This window comes from Nerophis lumbriciformis, linkage group LG19 (assembly GCF_033978685.3).
Source record: "Nerophis lumbriciformis linkage group LG19, RoL_Nlum_v2.1, whole genome shotgun sequence".
NCBI lineage: Eukaryota > Metazoa > Chordata > Actinopteri > Syngnathiformes > Syngnathidae > Nerophis > Nerophis lumbriciformis.
Genome location: NC_084566.2, coordinates 39,808,932 through 39,821,624, shown reverse-complemented (window position 1 = coordinate 39,821,624; position 12,693 = coordinate 39,808,932). Strand labels below are relative to the sequence as shown.

Here is a 12,693-nt window from a genome sequence, read left to right as displayed (position 1 = left end):
CTCCGTTACATCTACTTGAGTAACTTTTGGGATAAATTGTACTTCTAAGAGTAGTTTTAATGCAACATACTTTTACTTTTACTTGAGTATATTTATAGAGAAGAAACGCTACTTTTACTCCGCTACTTTTATCTACATTCAGCTCGCTACTCGCTACTAATTTTTATAGATCTGTTAATGCACGCTTTGTTTGTTTTGGTCTGTCAGACAGACCTTCATAGTGCCTGCGTTACTGGTGACGTTTCACTCCGTTCCACCAATAAAATGCAGTCACTAGTGACTTTTGCATCCGTTCCACCAATCAGATGCAGTCACTGGTGACGTTGGACCAATCAAACAGAGCCAGGCGGTCACATGACCTGACTTAAACAAGTTGAAAAACTTATTGGGGTGTTACCATTTAGTGGTCAATTGTACGGAATATGTACTGTACTGTGCAATCTACTAATACAAGTTTCAATCAATCAATCAAAAGTGTGAAGGAAAAAAGACACTTTTTTATTTCAACCGTACATCCCGTCACAAGCCTAAAGACTGACTGCACAGTTCCTGTCTTCACAATAAAAGTGCCGCTCCATCGCGCCTGCGCTTTCAAAATAAGAGTCTCCGAAAGCCAGCGCAAACAAGCTAGCAAGCTACGGAATTTGCCGCCAATGTATTTCTTGTAAAGTGTGTGAAAACGAATATGGAAGCTGGACGAATAAGAAGCCAAAAACCAACCACTTTCATGTGGTATTAGACAGAAAGGAGGAACTTTTTTTCTCCTGCATTTGAAAACGTGGACGTTGAGCACTGCTGTCTGATTCCAATCAATGCAAGTCATCAGAATCAGGTAATACACCAACTTATATTCTTGTCAACATGAAAGAAAGGAATCTATATGTGTTAAACATGCATGTATATTCATTAAAACACCTTTAACATGTAAACAAAAACGGCAAAATAAATAAATATAAATGATATACTGTATATATCAATGTATGTGTATATATGTATATATATATATATATATGATATGTGTGTGTATGTTACTCATCAGTTACTCAGTACTTGAGTAGTTTTTTCACAACATACTTTTTACTTTTACTCAAGTAAATATTTGGGTGACTACTCCTTACTTTTACTTGAGTAATAAATCTCTAAAGTAACAGTACTCTTACTTGAGTACAATTTCTGGTTACTCTACCCACCTCTGGATATCATTATGTCAAGATAATGGTACTTGCATTTACTTCATTTAAGAATATTTTTCAACATATTGAGCAAAAAGGTCTCTTTTTTTTCCTACCAAGAAAAGTGCACTTGTTATTAGTGAGAATATACTTATTTTAAGGTATTTTTGGGTTCATTGAAGTTAGCTAATTTGACTTGTTTTGAAAAGTCTTGACAAGCCGAATTTTCTTGTTCTATTGGCAGATAATTTTGCTTAGTTCAAATAAAATACCCCTCATTTTTGTATTTTTTTTCCTTGTTTTTTGAACACTGACTTTTTGCCGTGTGAATAGGCTTTTATTTGTACTTTGTACCGTTTGTCGAATTATTTCCGTCAACATTGTACCGTTTAGTTAAGTGTGCTGACGTCCCCATTAAAAAAAAAAGTAGCCTTTTTTTAACATTTGAGTAATGGCGGCGTCACCAAATGAAGACAGAATATACCTGAGTGAAACATGACACAAACCCACCGTCCCTCTCCCCTTTTTTAACTTCACACTGACCACTTTCAAGTCCAGGAGGCCATCTTTGGCGTCTTGTAGCAGGCCCACAAACTTGACGGTGAGGAGGCCCAAACTCTTCTCGTGGCGGCTCGGCGTCGTCGAGCGTCCAGCCCGCGTCGTCTCAAACTCCATCTTGAGGTCAATGAAAGGGAACGTCTTCTACGTCAAACTTTACCCATCGACCATTTAACTGTTTTCTCCCACCTCTCAAAAAAAAGAAGAAAGAGCTACCGCAGCGTCTCTACCTGTCGGACATTCTTCTTCCTTATCAACCAACTTTACGTTAGTTTTAGGTTGCCATAGTAACCACGTGCCCCTCCTTCACCGGGCCGCTCTACCTTTGGCTTGGCGGTGCCGTTCATCCATCCATTTTTTACCGCTTGTCCCTTCAAAGATTGGCCAATATGGCTCTGATGGAAGTGGAACAAAAATGGAGTAAAGTCGAATTTGTGCAAGATAAATGCCACAATAAACTAGGTTTTTTATTTTATGATTCGGTCTAAACCAGGGGTGTCAAACGTACGGCCCGATTATTTTATTGAAGTCATTTGTATTTTACTTTTTATCGTTTTAGTTATGCAAAATTTTATTTAGTTATATTTATTTAGTATATATATATATATATATATATTAGAGATGCGCGGATAGGCAATTATTTCATCCGCAACCGCATCAGAAAGTCGTCAACCATCCGCCATCCACCCGATGTAACATTTGATCAGAACCGCACCCGCCCGTTGTAATATATATCTAATATAGACGATGCAAGGCATTAGTGAGGTTATAAAGCTTTTGCCTGTTAAAGAAAGGAGACTGATCCAATGCAGCACAGACATTCGCGTGCCACGCTGTCACGACCCAGACGCACACCAATGCGCAATCATATGGGAGCCGCGCTGAGCGCACCTCCAAGCGCGTCTCGCTGCCGGCGACGGCCGGGTATGGGCCCGACGCTCCAGCGCCATCCATTTTCAGGGCTAGTTGATTCGGCAGGTGGGTTGTTACACACTCCTTAGCGGGTTCCGACTTCCATGGCCACCGTCCTGCTGTCTATATCAACCAGGGTGAGCCCCACCCCTTTCGTGAGCGCACTGCGCGCGGAGTGACCACTGTTACGCGCCCCCGGCAACAGGGGTGGCGGGCAGGTAAGCTGCGCAAGCGGAGTGACCCCTGTTACGAGCCCCCGGCCACGGGGGTGGCGGGCAGGTAAGCTGCTTACCTGCTGCGCTTGACGCCGGCCGCGGCGAAGGCGGACAAGGCGGGGTGTCGGTGCGGTGGGCGCGGTGGTGACCCTGGACGTGCGTCGGGCCCTTCTCGCGGATCGCCTCAGCTACGGCTCCCGGTGGGGCCCTCTCGGGGGAAGGGGCCTCGGTCCCGGACCCCGGCGAGGCGTCCCTTCTCCGCTCCGTAAAAGTGTCCGTCTCTTTTTTTTTTTTTCTTCTGTTGTGGCATATGCAGCAGGTGCCTGCTCGTTTTTCGTATGTGGGTAACAACATTTAACTATGTATATATATTTCCGAATTGGTTTAACTGCCACCCGCCTGAATCTATTTAAAATCTTTTTTTTTTTATTTCAACCGCCCGACCCGACCCGACCCACGGATAAAATCTAATTTTTTTAAATTTCATCCGCCCGATCCGCGGATAATCCGCGGACTCCGCGGTTGTGCCCGCAAACCGCGCATCTCTAATATATATACAGGTAAAAGCCAGTAAATTAGAATATTTTGAAAAACTTGATTTATTTCAGTAATTGCATTCAAAAGGTGTAACTTGTACATTATATTTATTCATTGCACACAGACTGATGCATTCAAATGTTTATTTCATTTAATTTTGATGATTTGAAGTGGCAACAAATGAAAATCCAAAATTCCGTGTGTCACAAAATTAGAATATTGTGTAAGGCTAATACAAAAAAGGGATTTTTAGAAATGTTGGCCAACTGAAAAGTATGAAAATGAAAAATATGAGCATGTACAATACTCAATACTTGGTTGGAGCTCCTTTTGCCTCAATTACTGCGTTAATGCGGCGTGGCATGGAGTCGATGAGTTTCTGGCACTGCTCAGGTGTTATGAGAGCCCAGGTTGCTCTGATAGTGGCCTTCAACTCTTCTGCGTTGACGGCTGCGTTGACCCTGGATCTCAGGAAACAGAGTGGACCGACACCAGCAGATGACATGGCACCCCAAACCATCACTGATGGTGGAAACTTTACACTAGACTTCAGGCAACGTGGATCCTGTGCCTCTCCTGTCTTCCTCCAGACTCTGGGACCTCGATTTCCAAAGGAAATGCAAAATTTGCTTTCGTCAGAAAACATGACTTTGGACCACTCAGCAGCAGTCCAGCTGGTGTCGGTCCACTCTGTTTCCTGAGATCCAGGGTCAACGCAGCCGTCTACCAGCAAGTTTTAGAGCACTTCATGCTTCCTGCTGCTGACCTGCTCTATGGAGATGGAGATTTCAAGTTCCAACAGGACTTGGCGCCTGCACACAGCGCAAAATCTACCCGTGCCTGGTTTACGGACCATGGTATTTCTGTTCTAAATTGGCCCGCCAACTCCCCTGACCTTAGCCCCATAGAAAATCTGTGGGGTATTGTGAAAAGGAAGATGCAGAATGCCAGACCCAAAAACGCAGAAGAGTTGAAGGCCACTATCAGAGCAACCTGGGCTCTCATAACACCTGAGCAGTGCCAGAAACTCATCGACTCCATGCCACGCCGCATTAACGCAGTAATTGAGGCAAAAGGAGCTCCAACCAAGTATTGAGTATTGTACATGCTCATATTTTTCATTTTCATACTTTTCAGTTGGCCAACATTTCTAAAAATCCCTTTTTTGTATTAGCCTTAAGTAATATTCTAATTTTGTGACACACGGAATTTTGGATTTTCATTTGTTGCCACTTCAAATCATCAAAATTAAATGAAATAAACATTTGAATGCATCAGTCTGTGTGCAATGAATAAATATAATGTACAAGTTACACCTTTTGAATGCAATTACTGAAATAAATCAAGTTTTTCAAAATATTCTAATTTACTGGCTTTTACCTGTATTTTCGCCAACAACCACCTTCAATAAGGTGAGGTGAGGGGAGCAGTGAGCAGCAGCGGTGGCCGCACTTGGGAATCATTTTGGTGATTTAACCCCCAATTCCAACCCTTGATGCTGAGTGCCAAGCAGGGAGGTAATGGCTCCCATTTTTATAGTCTTTGGTATGACTCGGCCTAGAGACTAGAGATGTCCGATAATGGCTTTTTTTTGCCGATATCCGATATTGTCCAACTCTTGATTACAGATACCGATATATACAGTTGTGGAATTAACACATTATTATACCTCATTTTGTTGTGATGCCCCGCTGGATGCATTAAACAATGTAACAAGGTTTTCCAAAATAAATCAACTCAAGTTATGGAACAAAAATGCCAACATGGCACTGCCATATTTAGGGCCCGCAATGGGACATAAGGACCTATTGTTATTCTAAGGTTTTATTATTCTTTCTTTCTTCTTCCGCCGCCTCTTTGAGCACTAATTTGACCCACTTAACATGCTCCAAAACTCACCATATTTGACCCACACATCAGGACCTGCGAAAATGGCCTTTTAATAAAAAAACCAAACCCCAAAAATCAAAATTGCGCTCTAGCGCCCCCTAGGAAGAAGGAAAAACTACGCTGCCTGTAACTCCCACTAGGAAGGTCGGAGAGACATGAAACAAAAACCTTTATGTAGGTCTGACTTAGATCTACATTTCACAATTGTATATCCTCGGGCTAAAATCAACAGGAAGTTGGCAATTCCCCCTTCAAGACAAAAAAGTACTAAAAACAGTCACTTTTGCCTCTTTGAGCTGTAATTTGACCCCCTTAACATGCTTCAAAACTCACCGAACTGAACACACACATCAGGACTGGCTAAAACTGTGATCTAATGAAAAAACCTAACCCCAAAATTGTGCTCTACAGCAATTTTTTAATAAAACGCACAAAAAACTGCTCCTCGGATGAAAAATCTGACAAAACTGCCTGTAACTCCCACTGGGAAGGTCGGAGAGAGATGAAACAAAAACCTCTATGTAGGTCTCACTTAGACCTACCTTTCATAAATTGACAACCCCCAGCAAAAATCAACAGGAAGTTTGCTATTCCCCCTTCAAAACAAAATTTTTTAAAAAACCGGTCACCTTCCTTCAAAAACGAACTCCTCTGAGCGCGTTTGTCGTTTCGCCTTCAAACTAACACAGGAGAGAGATTGAACCCTTGTGATTACAACAACAGAAGCGCTTTTTAATTAACTGCTCCGGTTTTGATTTTATGACCCTTCAAAGACCCGCTGCGCTGATGCTGCTGCAATGCTGTTTTTTTAAGATGGCTGCTTAAAAGCAGGAAGCACCAACGTGCCCACACAATGCAGACAAGGTAGGTACACTAGACAAAAGTCTTGGGACACTTCAGACTACAAGTAGACAAAAGTATTGGGACACTTAGGACTAGCACCTGCCAAATACGCGGGCCCGAACAACGCTGCTTGCAGCTTTAATTATTATTGAAATCACAAAGTGCATTCTTTTTTTAAACATGTCTCAAAACAGCAGCTTGGAATTTGGGACATGCTCTCCCTGAGAGAGCATGAGGAGGTTGAGGTGGGCGGGTGGGGTTGAGGTTTAGAGGGTAGCGGGGGTTTTATATTGTAGCGTCCCGGAAGAGTTAGTGCTGCAAGGGGTTCTGGGTATTTGTTCTGTTGTGTTTATGTTGTGTTACGGTGCGGATGTTCTCCTGAAATGTGTTTGTCATTCTTGTTTGGTGTGGGTTCACATATTTGTAACAGTGTTAAAGTTGTTTATACGGCCACCCTCAGTGTGACCTGTATGGCTGTTGACCAAGTATGGTTGGCATTCACTTGTGTGTGTGAAAAGCCGTAGATATTATGTGACTGGGCCGGCACGCAAAGGCAGTGCCTTTAAGGTTTATTGGCACTCTGTACTTCTCCCTACGTCCGTGTACACAACGGCGTTTTAAAATACATTTTACTTTTTGAAACCGATACCGATAATTTCTGCATTTTAAAGCATTCATCGGCCGATAATATCGGACTGCCGATATTATCGGACATCTCTACTCACAACCTACCGATCTCAGGGCAGACACTCTAACCACAAGGCCACTGAGTATGTTGATAAATATAATTTATAAAATAATTTACCGGTAACACAATTTATTTTTTTTAAACTGTAAAAATTGAATATATTTTTTACAACTGTACACTGGCAACTTTTACTCCGCTAATGATCATAGTTGTCACCGTGATAGTTCATTCATCAATTAAAATCTCTGATTCCGCTCGTAAGACGTTTCACTTTCTCCATGGTTCTTTTGACGTTTTCGTTTTCAAGCAGCAGCTGGCGCATCTCTTCCTCCACTTCATACACCTGAAATAAAAAAAACAAAAAGTCACCACTCAAACACATCACAGAAGTACCTCCATTCACCGTATTTTTCGGATTATAAATTGCTCCGGAGTATAAGTCGCACCGGCCGAAAATGCATAATAAAGAAGGAAAAAAAACATATATAAGTCGCACTGGAGTATAAGTCACATTTTTTGGGGGAAATGTATTTGATAAAAGCATACTTGCCAACCCTCCCGGATTTTCCGGGAGACTCCCGAAATTCAGCGCCTCTCCCGAAAACCTCCCGGGACAAATTTTCTCCCGAAAATCTCCCGAAATTCAGGCGGAGCTGGAGGCCACGCCCCCTCCAGCTCCATGCGGACCTGAGTCCGCTTTCCCACAATATAAAGAACGTCTACAGTAAAGCAGTCCGTCTGCCGTATACAGCAATGTTGTGACACTCTTAAACAGGACAATACTGCCATCTAGTGCATTTGATGAAAGCACTTTTGTGCGTGCCACACAGCAATGCATCATCAGAGAGGGTGTTCAGCATGGTTAGAAAGATAGTGACAGAGAATAGAACAAGGATGGACAATTCAACCCTTAACTCAACAATGAGTAGATGAGTGTTATGTGTGTGTATATGTGTAAATAAATGAACACTGAAATTCAAGTATTTATTTTATTTATATATATATATATATATATATATATATATAGCTAGAATTCACTGAAAGTCAATTATTTATTATATATATATACATATATATCCATCCATCCATTTTCTACCGCTTATTCCCTTCGGGGTCGCGGGGATATATATATATATATATATATATATATATATATATATCCATCCATCCATCCATTTTCTACCGCTTATTCCCTTCGGATATATATATATATATATATATGTCTTAATAAGGTTATCCAAAAAATAGTGCTCGATACCGTAGTAGAGCGCAATATATGTATGTGTGGGGAAAAAAAATCACAAGACTATTTCATCTCTACAGGCCTGTTTCATGAGGGGGGGTACCCTCAATCGTCAGGAGATTTTAATGGGAGCATTCGCATACCATGGTTTATATAGGGCACAGAGTGGGTGGGTACAGGCTGGCCTAGGGGCGTGGTGATTGGTTCATGTGTTACCTAGGAGGTGTTTCCGTCTATGGCGGCATGTTGTTACAATTTCGCTGCGCTTGTTGAGGGATGACAGGTCTGGACGGTAGATGATAAACAGTTTCTCTTTCAAGCATAGGTTGCATCTTTTATTACCACTATTGTAAGGTGTGCTGGATGCGAGAATTTGCCATGTTATTGAATATTCAACATTATTGTCTTTGAGGTCCCAAATGTGTTTGCTGAGTTCTGTGGTATTTCGCAGGTTTTTGTTCCTGAAAGAAGCCTTGTGGTTGTTCCATCTGGTTTTGAATTCACCCTCGGTTAATCCTACATATGTGTCGGATGTGTTAATGTCCTTGCGTATTACCTTAGATTGGTAGACAACTGATGTTTGTAAGCATCCCCCGTTGAGGGGGCAATCAGGTTTCTTTCGACAGTTACATGCTTTGTTGGTTTTGGAGTCGTTCTGACTGGGGGTCGGCGGCTCATTTGCAATTGTTTTGTTGTGGTTTGAGATGATTTGTCGTATATTGTTCATGCAGCTGTAGCTCAATTTGATGTTGTTCTTGTTGAATACTTTTCTTAGGTTGTTGTCTTTGGGAAAGTGTTTGTCAATCAGGTTGAGGAATTTGTGTCCAATGTTCGTTGAGACGTTTTTGCTGTATGGGGGGTTGTACCAGATGATGCCGTTTCGTTTTCTGTTCTTTTTTGGCTGGTTTCCTGGCGTGGGTTCATAGGTGAGGGTGAAATTGTATCCGCTTTCATCAAGGGCTTTTTGGTATGGGGGGGTTGCTTGGTCAAATTCAGCTTTGCTAGATGACAGCATCGATAGCCTTTTATTGATTCCGGTAGGTATTCTTTTCGTGGTGGTGGGTGGATGGTTGCTGTCATGGTGCACGTATTGGAGTGTTGTGTTGGGTTTCGTGAATGGTTGGTAGCTGTTATTTCTCAGGTTGAAAGTGACGTCAAGAAAGTTGACGGTTTGCTTGTTGGCTTCAATCGTGATCCGTAGGCCGTTCTCTTTGAAAATTTGGCATATGCGCTTCTTGGTATTCTCGCTGCTCCTTGGCGAGGCGCGACACACTGCCAGTCCGTCATCACGGTAAATACCAAGGTTCAGATTGAGGCTAGCGAGCTGGGAGAGGAGGAAACTCCCAACGAGTTCACACGTTTCTGCTCCGTCAAAACTTCCCATAGTGACGTCAAATGTTGCATTGTTCTTTTTTTGCCATGGTGTACTGTTGTGGATGAGAATGGAGTTTTTTGCGTGGATGATGATGTTTCTTTCGTTGCCTGTGATTGAGTCGTAGTCTGAGGCGAAGTCTAGTGCTTGAGTCAGTAGGTCTTGCGTGATGGAAGGGTAAAATTCCTCGATATCAAAGGAGATAAAGTTGTGCTGTTGTTTGTCTTGGATGTTGTTGAACCATTTGATTACTGCTGCTGTATTTCTCCATTGGTTGAGTGGTGTTTTGTCCTTGATTTTTGTGTTGACTCTGTCCAGGATTATTTTGCTGATTTTTCCTATTTCAGATTTAGTTGGGTTTATTAGTCGGCATGTTGGGTTATTTGCGAAGTTGGGTTTGTGATCCTTCAATGTGATGAAGGCTTCCTTGTTGGCTGTGGCGTCCACCCTGTCCTCAATGTCCAGTTCAGCCGCGATCCTTTTATTTTCCAGGTGGATGTTCTGTAAGGTATTGGGTTGCGCTTTTTTGTATGATTTGGTGATGCTTCTGTCCAGTAAGGTGTGGTGTTCTGGTATGTCCATTCTGTAGAAGTTTGTGGTTTTATCGGCAGCTATGATGAGGTTGTTTACTTTCTTGATGCGCTCCTTGTCATTTTTCAGCTTGGTGAGGAGTGGGTTGCGGATTGGCTTGAATTTGACTGATTGTATCATTTTGAGCATGTCGTTCTCAAAATCCTTTAGTTCCTCAACTGTGGGTGGGTTCTTGGTAGATTTGAATCCGTAAGTTTCCTTTTGCATTCCTTTTGTTTCAGGGTGGAGGAAAAAATGTGCTTTCCACCGCATCCTTCTTAGGAAGTGTTCCGTCTTTTCTATGAGCCTTAGCTTGTAGTCATTCTGCGCGGGTATGGGAATGTTCTTCGTGGAGTAGTCGATGTTGAATTTTTCCATTTCTGATCGTCGTACAGTGCTCAACAAATGTCAATTTGGAGCGGAGTATATGTCTTAATAAGGTTATCCAAAAAATAGTGCTCGATACCGTAGTAGAGCGCAATATATGTATGTGTGGGGAAAAAAAATCACAAGACTATTTCATCTCTACAGGCCTGTTTCATGAGGGGGGGTACCCTCAATCGTCAGGAGATTTTAATGGGAGCATTCGCATACCATGGTTTATATAGGGCACAGAGTGGGTGGGTACAAGGCTTCTTTCAGGAACAAAAACCTGCGAAATACCACAGAACTCAGCAAACACATTTGGGACCTCAAAGACAATAATGTTGAATATTCAATAACATGGCAAATTCTCGCATCCAGCACACCTTACAATAGTGGTAATAAAAGATGCAACCTATGCTTGAAAGAGAAACTGTTTATCATCTACCGTCCAGACCTGTCATCCCTCAACAAGCGCAGCGAAATTGTAACAACATGCCGCCATAGACGGAAACACCTCCTAGGTAACACATGAACCAATCACCACGCCCCTAGGCCAGCCTGTACCCACCCACTCTGTGCCCTATATAAACCATGGTATGCGAATGCTCCCATTAAAATCTCCTGACGATTGAGGGTACCCCCCCTCATGAAACAGGCCTGTAGAGATGAAATAGTCTTGTGATTTTTTTTCCCCACACATACATATATATATATATATATATATATATGAAATACTTGACTTGGTGAATTCTAGCTGTAAATATACTCCTCCCCTCTTAACCACGCCCCCAACCACGCTCTGCCCCACCCCCGACCACGCCCCCACCTCCCGAAATCGGAGGTCTCAAGGTTGGCAAGTATGCTTTAACCCTTGTGTAATGTTCATATTGTTGTTACTCAGCCAGCGTTTGTGGGTCTGATGGACCCATTGCATTTTGTGGCTTTTAATGCCTCAAAATCAAACACTTTTATGTTAAAATACTGAACAGATGTTTACCATATGCCAATAAACATTTGTTCAGTTTCATGGAAAATTTCTGTTTCTGCATCCCACAGGGATTCTTCTTTTGTGTTTCTGCACCTGCGGTTCCCACACAATGTTGCAACATTGTTTGTCAACACTGTCTGCTCTCATTTTCTCGCACATTTGACCCTCTGATGTTCTGTGTACCTACACTCTGTCCTCCTCCTGTCTAGGCCTGCTGTGTGTGTGCGGGTGCGTGTGGTACACAGAACATCAATTTCCACACTTCTATTAGCCCCGGGTCCAGTGGGCCCGGACATCTTATATGTAATAGAAATGTGTAGGGGGTAGAGATGCGCGGTTTGCGGGCACAACCGCGGAGTCCGCGGATTATCCGCGGATCGGGCGGATGAAATTTAAAAAAATTAGATTTTATCCGCGGGTCGGGTCGGGCGGTTGAAAAAAAAAAAATTAGATTTTAAATAGATTCAGGCGGGTGGCTGTTAAACCAATTCGGAAATATATATACATAGTTAAATGTTGTTACCCACATACGAAAAACGAGCAGGCACCTGCTGCATATGCCACAACAGAAGAAAAAAAAGAAGAAGAGATGGACACTTTTACGGAGCGGAGAAGGGACGCCTCGCCGGGGTCCGGGACCGAGGCCCCTTCCCCCGAGAGGGCCCCACCGGGAGCCGTAGCTGAGGCGATCCGCGAGAAGGGCCCGACGCACGTCCAGGGTCACCACCGCACCGACACCCCGCCTCGTCCGCCTTCGCCGCGGCCGGCGTCAAGCACAGCAGGTAAGCAGCTTACCTGCCCGCCACCCCCGTGGCCGGGGGCTCGTAACAGGGGTCACTCCGCGCGCTCCGCCCGCGCAGCTTACCTGCCCGCCACCCCTGTTGCCGGGGGCACGTAACAGGGGTCACTCCGCGCGCAGTGCGCTCACGAAAGGGGTGGGGCTCACCCTGGTTGATATAGACAGCAGGACGGTGGCCATGGAAGTTGGAACCCGCTAAGGAGTGTGTAACAACCCACCTGCCGAATCAACTAGCCCTGAAAATGGATGGCGCTGGAGCGTCTCGCCGACAGCGAGACGCGCTTGGAGGTGCGCTCAGCGCGGCTCCCATATGATTGCGCACTGGTGTGCGTCTGGGCCGTGACAGCGTGGCACGCGAATGTCTGTGCTGCATTGGATCAGTCTCCTTTCTTTAACAGGCAAAAGCTTTATAACCTCACTATTGCCTTGCATCGTCTATATTAGATTTATAACAACGGGCGGGTGCGGGCGGATGCGGTTCTGATTAAATGTTAGGTCTGGTGGATGGCGGATGGTTGACGACTTTCTGATGCGGTTGCG

General features: G+C 43.6%; 2 protein-coding genes across 4 annotated transcripts in view; both read right to left on the bottom strand.

Moving 5' to 3' along the window:
• The window catches only part of e2f5 (E2F transcription factor 5), a 21,607-nt gene extending 19,333 nt beyond the window's left edge, over positions 1–2,274 (bottom strand). Inside the window, exon 1 of one of the 3 annotated variants that reach the window (XM_061978781.2) lies at positions 1,716–2,274. In XM_061978781.2, coding sequence (XP_061834765.1) covers positions 1,716–1,847 — 132 coding nt within the window. In that variant the 5' untranslated portion in view covers positions 1,848–2,274. The remainder of the gene's footprint in view (positions 1–1,715) is intronic. The other 2 variants (XM_061978782.1, XM_061978780.2) reach the window with 2 other exon arrangements.
• Positions 2,275–6,302: 4,028 nt separating this feature from the next.
• lrrcc1 (leucine rich repeat and coiled-coil centrosomal protein 1) overlaps positions 6,303–12,693 on the bottom strand; it is a 76,082-nt gene continuing 69,691 nt past the window's right edge. Inside the window, exon 20 of the mRNA XM_061978783.1 lies at positions 6,303–7,158. Within this exon, the coding sequence (XP_061834767.1) occupies positions 7,048–7,158 (111 nt within the window). The 3' untranslated portion in view covers positions 6,303–7,047. The remainder of the gene's footprint in view (positions 7,159–12,693) is intronic.